This window comes from Argiope bruennichi, chromosome 11, assembly GCF_947563725.1.
Source record: "Argiope bruennichi chromosome 11, qqArgBrue1.1, whole genome shotgun sequence".
Taxonomy (NCBI): domain Eukaryota; kingdom Metazoa; phylum Arthropoda; class Arachnida; order Araneae; family Araneidae; genus Argiope; species Argiope bruennichi.
The window spans coordinates 11,114,258-11,122,368 of NC_079161.1; the positions used below are offsets into that span (position 1 = coordinate 11,114,258).

Here is an 8,111-nt window from a genome sequence, read left to right on the forward strand (position 1 = left end):
TTATCCTTTTATAACCATTAAAAGCATATACTGTTCGTTCTGGTTTCGGAAACCCTCCGTGGTTTTGCGCATACGCCAATAGATGTTTCTTTCGCACCAAAAAAAAAATAGTTGACAAGAAAGATGAAAAGAGATGTTTTACATTCAGTAATAGGGTAATTCAGATTATTCGCGGAAACAGGAGGTGTAAAATCTGCTCTTCTTTCTGCTCACAACTTCTTATCGTAGTCCAATCATCGAAAAGTCTAGTTTCGGGATCTTAAAATTAATAATATTTGTAAATAAGGGAAGTATTAACTAATATTAAAAGCTAATTTTTCGAAAATTTCACTACTTTAATTATTTTATTCATCATACGCTAATTAGAAAAATTAAGTAAAAATACTTATTTTCTCCAAGCTAATAAAATAAAAATAACTAAAATCATTAGCACTTTAAAAATGTGTTAACCTTTGCACTCGGATGGTGCCTCTCACTCACCGTTCAAAACGGTGCATCATTTTGACGTTTTATTTACTTATTTATTTATTAATTTTAATTGTTAAAAATACCGAAAGAATGGTAAAAAGATGTAGATAAATTTTTCGGAGAAATTCAATTGAAACAATTATACATATTTATTTTCCGAAGCAATAAACAAGTCTTTGTATCAGGCGAATAATTTTGCATCCAATTACTTTTACGAATGAAAAGGTCTAAAATATGAAATTAAATTGATCATTTATTAAAAAAGGAGCCTAATAATGTTCATCGCCTAAGCCCAAAAAAATTCTTAAATCCGTCACCGGTTTTCATGGCTAAAATTTCATTTTCAATTCATTTCTGAGCAATGGAACTTCCATCAAGTTTATTTCTTTTCTTGGTTAAAACTTGAGAATACGGTAATGTCTCGTCGCCAAATTGGCGAATCATCGTTTTTTTCGCCAATCATTGATAGCCATAGTTATTAAAATAGTAAACTTATCACTTGAAAAGATTCGTGAAATGAATATTTGGAGACAGTACCGTATTCTCGAGTCCAAGCATAATTTCTTACAAAGAAAGAGACATTTCAAATGATTCCTTACAGATATCATTTATTTAAATAGTAGTTTGCATTGAACAGCTTTAAGTGCTCGATTCGGCAAACTACGTCATACAAGGTAAAAATATTCCACCAAATTTATCTTACACCCAAATAATCCAAATTTATTTTCATTTTGCCAGTTTTAATGGTGGTGGTGATAATGGTAGTATTTACCATAAGGATGGTAATGGAGATCGTGGTGGTGCTTGTGGTGGTAGTAGTCATAGTAGTAGGGATATCCTTTGTGGTGGTGGTGATGGTGATGCTTCAGATAATGATAAAATGGGTGATCCACGTAGTGGTGGTGGTGCTTGTGGTGAGGATGATGGTGGTGATGGTGATCAAGATGATAGTAGGGATGGTAAGGGTGGTATGACGATCCCATGGCACCAAGTACCAGCAGAGATAGAATCAACACCTAAAGCGGGAAAAAAAGTTGAAAAAGTTATAAATACACAATGCGATATTATTCTTAAATTAACAATTTGATTGATGACTATGGATATATATTTGATTTCTGAAAATAAACCAGGTTTTAAATGTAAACAATGATGGGTTTTAACATAGATAATTTGGAATTGTTAAGCAATTACATAAATAGATTTAGTTTAGTTATATTACATATACGTTATCGGAGCAACTCGAAAGCTATTTTGAGATGCACGCCACCATTTTGAACTTCAGTTAGACGATAAGGAAGCTAACTGAGCTCATCGGCTCCGTTGATCAAGTTTCCACTCCATATCAACGGAGATCGTTATGGTGTTAGATATAATGAGTACTTGGCTCACGTACATGAAGATTCATTTAGTGAAATAGGATTTCGGATTTTTAACCCTCCAACCTTCAAACCGAGATCTTACCTTTAAACTATAATACTATCATTATGCTCAAACGCACACAAAAATATGGGACTAGCTTTATATGTTTTTAACCATGCACACAAAAACAGGAATGCGAATATACAACGGAAATCTGAACCTAATGCCCACAACATAGGAAGCATGATAATGCTGTCTTGTTATTTTATGGTTCAGAATCTTTACAAATTTACTTCACTGAAGTTTCTATATCATTTTTAAATATTCATAAAATAATATCAAAATTATACAAATTGGGAGATGCTTCTATTAAATTTTAAAGAAAAATATTTAATCAACTCTTGAAATTTAAAAATTTTTGAAATGCTATTTTACGAATTTTTTAAACGCATACTGTTTTATTGTGAAAGAATATTCCTCATTAAACTGGCAACTAAGCATTTCAATAGTGAATGAACGGTCTAAATGTAACAGATTAAATTTTGATAAATTTAGTAAAATTTAAAAATTAAGTTTAATGCAATGTAAAAATGAGTTTTTTGCAATAACATATTCCTCTTCTTGATTAAAAATGTTAGATTTATATTAATATTTAATAAATTAAAAAAAATTAATTAGAATATGGAAATATCTTTTCTTTGTGAGTATTTATTAAACAAGAATAATCCTTATATGAAATTTGGAGCTTGTATAGAGCGTTTTGAATGATTTTTACATCAAACATTCTACTAATACTGTTCCAGCTTAAATGCATTATTACACAAAAATTCTTCCATATGAATTCCAAATGAAAATAATAAATTAATTGAATCATTTGATTTTGAAAAATTATTTTCTACATTGAATTAATTTTTTAAAAGTCAAACTTTGCTTCATTTAAAGTTATAGAAATATTGAATTATGCTCCTATGAAAACTTAATAAATTAAATGTAAAAATCTTTTTTATAATATGAATGACATAAAACCCATTTTTTCAATAAATTCTAGACTTATTTAAATTATAATGTGCTATTAATCCTTTCCCCAAAAATGTTAATTACTAATACGTTTCAAAGAGAATGACAATGTCAATTCTACGCATTTTATATGATAATAGTGAGATTTTTTAAATGTTACCTATCGAGATAGAAAAAGAGCAATACATTTGCGATATGTTTTTAAGGAATAGGCTTTTACACATTAAAGTAAAAAAAAAAAAAATCTCTCTCAAACCATTCTGATTGGGAACAGTGTAAACTACCATCTTGCATTTGAAATTTTTTATAGCACCTTAAAAAATTTTTTAAAAAAATTTAATCCTTTATAAAATTTTGTTTCCGAACTTCATTCTAACCAGCCAAGCTTAAATTTCTTTTGAAGCTAAATTTCCGAGATTATCAGAAAAATATCGTTTATATACACTGTTTGAAGAAATGTACATTCAAACAAACATCTAAGACAAGAAAAAAAAATCATTCAAAAGTGTATAAAATTTTACATTTGTACTTGTTCAGCATTTCTATGAAATGACGTCACTTTCAAATAGTGCTATTAATTTATCGTTTGATTTCTTATTTTTAATTAATTAATCTCGCACCAAAAAGAATCGCACGAATATCGTTTAGTGTTTTCAAACTTTTTAATGATTTAATTATCATATTCTTGTAATACGCAACTTATGTTTATTCTTAACGTCTTAAGAATCTCTTTCTCTTACGAATTGTGTTTCTCAAAGAATTTGTAAATATTAGAATGTAATTTTAAAGTCAAACTGCGTTCTCTACATTGGATTTTATCATATACACAACAGCTTTCAGAATAACCTACTAACAGCAAACTTGTCATCAAATTACTTGATATTACTTGTTTGTTACTTTCAATTACAGCAATGCATTCTAAACAAACGGTGACAGTGTCTATTTTACATTCGCACTGAGAGAATTTTTTTATACATTATTACAAACAGCTTACTGATATTTAATTTTATAAAACGTATAAATGCCATCTTAAAATAAGCATTTTAAGTTCAGTTTCATCTTTTATATATACATTAGAAAAAGAAATATTTATTTCATTTTAATTTCCGATTTTGGAGTACATTGAATTAGCGATTATTGCTTTATATTTTATTTTTGATTGAACATCAACATAATGAATTCAAAACACGGAAACAACAAAAGAACGAAAGAAAAAAATTTATTAAAAATTATTCTAAAATTAAGTCATTTTAAGGAAACTGAGACGTTCTCAATAATGAAAATGGCCGAAATTTCAGTTGTAAGTTAAATAGATTTTTTCGTGAGTAAAATTTAATATATGATAGAAAATTTGGGACATACAGAAGAAATGATTTATTTAATTATAAAACAGTAGAAAAAATATTCGTTTCTTAAAGTAAAGTAATAGCAAATCAAATATGTGTTCTGATGCGATCATTTTCAAATTCACAATCACAAACCTGTTCGCTCAAAAAAAAAAATATCTGAGTAAAATCATATTAGAATTAGCATAAAATATGAAACTTAGATTTAATAATTACTTTGATTTTTTTTATTTAAATATGTTAATAATAAAAGTTTCAAAGAAAATATTTGTCGTATAATTTGAAAAATGTATGAAATATGATATTTTGTATGCATTTAATAATTAATAATATTGTGCAGAAAAAATAAAAATATGTTTAACCAGTTAAATGTTTTTGACGAGTATACTCGCTATGGAAAAAGTACAATATTTTGCATTATGAGGAGTTTATTATATAAAAATAATTGTCATTGAATAATTTTTTAATTATTATATTTATAATTAATTATTTATCATTTATGTAATATATATAAGTTTATGACAGTTTAGGTACGCATTTTCCGAAGTGGTCGAAACCTTGAACTGATTAACAGATGTCAAATGTATTTGTTGCATAAAATTTCGTACGATGAACAGAATGCTTTCTATATGTACCGAAATTTGAAGAAAATGTGTTTCAAAAAAATGCAAAAAATCCTGTTTATCATAGGAGCTATTGTTAGATTTTATATCTGCTTTCTTGTTAGATTCTAATTCTAGTTAGATTCTAAATTTGCTATAATTCTTTGAAAATCTCTTAATTTTTCGATGTAAGCAAAAGTTTTTTTAAACAAAAAGTTAACAAGGTTCATAAGTTTAATTTTATTTCTAACTGGACAAAATGCAATTAGAGATGGCCTCTAAATTATATAATTTTATATTTGGCAGTACCACTGAATTAATTATTGTTAATTTATTGATAGAACCAATATAAAATTATTATCGTTATATCATTACCGTTAATTATGTCAGAATTAATGCCATTAATTCTAACAATTTCCTTTAGAATCATTTGCTGCACATTTGATCGCATGTCATATTAGCAAAATACGCCATTTTAAATATTTGAGTTAGCTGGGTGCAGTCTATTGTGTTAATAAAATAGAATTCAAGAATGAAACTCGCGAGGTTAGCTAAAAATTGTTGAAAAATTAAACATTTTTAGAAACTAAATACAATCTAGAGTTTGTGTACTGATACATTTAGTTTGCTACGTGCCATTTTTTAATCGACATATTAAAGTATTCTTTTTAACCTCTTAACCTACGAATTTACTTGATTTCCTACTTAGATGGCATTTTTCATTTGGGCATTTATTATTTTAATTCCAATTATAATATAAAAGGCATTCGAAATATTGAAATGTTTGAAAGTGATTTTTGCATTTTAAATTACTTCATACTTTCATTTAATTGCCGATTTAAAATGAAAAATTCAATTATTCGATCTGCGAGTTAGACCCGCCATTGTATGCGAAGGAGTTGAGAATGTTTAATTTCTGTTAATTCTAAAATTTGTCAAATCTGTGTACAGAAAAATAAATACAGAAAGGTACTTTTCGTAGTAGTATGTATGATTTCAGATGAGATCAAAGATTATTAAAAGAGTAATTACGTAGTATGGAATTGTGGGGGATTTTTGCAAAAAGAGTAGGATCACTTGTTGGTAAAACGAATTGCAAATCTGTTGTTGGTGGCAAGCCACATGCACTTCAGTATAGTTTTCAAGAATTAATATACATTGATCAGAAAAATATAAGTTGCTCTTACTTATTAGATATATTCATCCTTATTTAATTATATGTATTAATTAGTTTTAAAATGAACTGCGTTCATTCAAAAATACGCTGGAAATTCTTAAACCTTAAAACTGAATTTACAGATAAACAAGCTTTGTTTGATTTTTAAAAATAAAAACCTATGAATGAAAATAATAGATAACATGTACAATTTTATACAAAGCAAAGTCTATCTAAGTTGAAATATTTTAATTTCACAAGCATTTTTTTGACAAAATTCTCTAAAGAAAAAAAAAATATCTATTTAGAGAATTTCTAATTCTTTAGAAATTCTCTAAATTCTCATATTATTTCTATGTTTGGCAAAATATGTCAGTGCAAGTAGTTAGCTTAAGTTGGAAAGAAAATATAATTTTTCTAAATTAGTAAATAGAATCCATTAACGTGTATATAATTTCTTTTTTAATTTTTGAATCCATTGTTCATCGTACGGAAGTGGTGTAAAAAAAAAACATCATGTCAATGAACTGTGTATAACAACGTGGACGTTTTCTGACATGCGCAATTATACTTCTTTTGGGATTGTGACGTCATTTAAAATGATTTCATTATCTCAGTTAACTCGTGCTAATCAAAACATTATTTTTCTTATTTTTTTGCGATTTCTGCCTTCATCAACATAATTTTGTACAAACAAAACAGTTAAACCTAATTCACATAATTATATGCATTATAAAAGATGAACATACATGTAATCTAATTTGATAAGCTTTCAATTTATTCAATACTTTTATAATTCTTATGAAAATTATGATTTACATTTTTATTATTAATAATTTTAAGATTTCCCTAATTTAAATTATCATAAATTTAAGAATATTCCCAGTTTTTTAGTACTTACCACTTGACACTGCATGTTGGCAAAATTAATCCCTTCGTTCGAAAAGAAAGCTAATTGAAACTTAGAAAAACGGCTGCGAACTGATTTTCTGATTGGCATGCCGCTGCTTATATACCTCGGATCACAATACCATCTAAATAAAGACTTTGTTCCTAAATCATTTCCTATAACGAAACATGTTTGGCCTAAATTTTAGAACTAGAAAATATTGCAAAAAAGAACACTGAAAAAAAAATGGCCCCGTATGAAAAGCTTATCATGAAAGGAATTAACATCAGAAATTCTTCTGAATGCCATTATCGTCTGCATCTTTTTATTCAGCACAATATGGCATCAAAGGATTCGAAGTTGTGTTCTTGGGTAAAAATGGAAGTGAAAGGCCGTCACTAATTGGCATTTTACTTTCATTGACGCACTGCGAACATATTGTTCTTTCTTCCACCGTTGAAGAAATAAGTATTCGAGATCTTTCAACACGAATTCGATTCCATAGAAGTCTTTGACCTCATTTGCAATTAATTCTTTTTTGATAGATTTTTGTTCTTCGAGAAGCAAAGGTGTTTTACATGGTAGAGTGAACATTCTTCCACCAAATTTCATTCTAAATTCGTGATCCTTCGAATAAGAATACGAATATTCAATATTCAAATAGAAGATTTTATAGAATTTCATATTTTACTCAACATTTCATATTAGATTGAATGCTAATTGTATTTCCAAATAATATATTTCGACTACCTGAGAAAGAATATATTTTCATAGCTAATTTTAGCTTGAAAATATACTAATATTAAAAATTGTATTATTGTGATATTATTTGTTTACTATGGTCAGATTATCAAGTAGGAAAAATAGGCAGCTGACTAAGGTCACCTGGGAGATGCAAAATTTGTGAGACATTTTCAGAATAATTTTTGTACTTAAATTTGATTTTAAAAAATCTTTCATTCTGTCTTTCAAATTAAAGTCAAGTATTATAAACATCGTTTAAATTTTAAGACATTGTTTTATTAAAAATTTTTAATAATTACCTTTCACAAGCTTTTTGCCCTAAAATATAAAGCTTTATCATTTAAAAAAAATCTCTAATTCTATAATTTGGTTAATCCGATTCTATAGTATTTAAATGTTGTTAAAAATTTTTTTTTAATAATTTTTTTTCTGTTTCCTAAAATTACTTTTAAGTTGAATTTGAAATGTATTTTATATAAAAAATACTGAAACTAGCTATCTTTAAAGTGATAGGCAATCAAACATTTTGG

At 27.1% G+C, this 8,111-nt stretch overlaps 1 protein-coding gene across 1 annotated transcript; it reads right to left on the minus strand.

Moving 5' to 3' along the window:
- Positions 1 to 1,120: 1,120 nt before the first annotated feature.
- On the minus strand, positions 1,121 to 6,915 carry LOC129957096 (uncharacterized histidine-rich protein DDB_G0274557-like). Its single transcript, XM_056069240.1, has 2 exons — positions 6,850 to 6,915; positions 1,121 to 1,484 (listed from the first exon to the last, which is right to left on the minus strand). Exons 1-2 carry the CDS (start codon positions 6,862 to 6,864, stop codon positions 1,209 to 1,211), a joined length of 291 nt encoding a protein of 96 aa, XP_055925215.1. The 5' UTR covers positions 6,865 to 6,915; the 3' UTR covers positions 1,121 to 1,208.
- Positions 6,916 to 8,111: the final 1,196 nt, after the last annotated feature.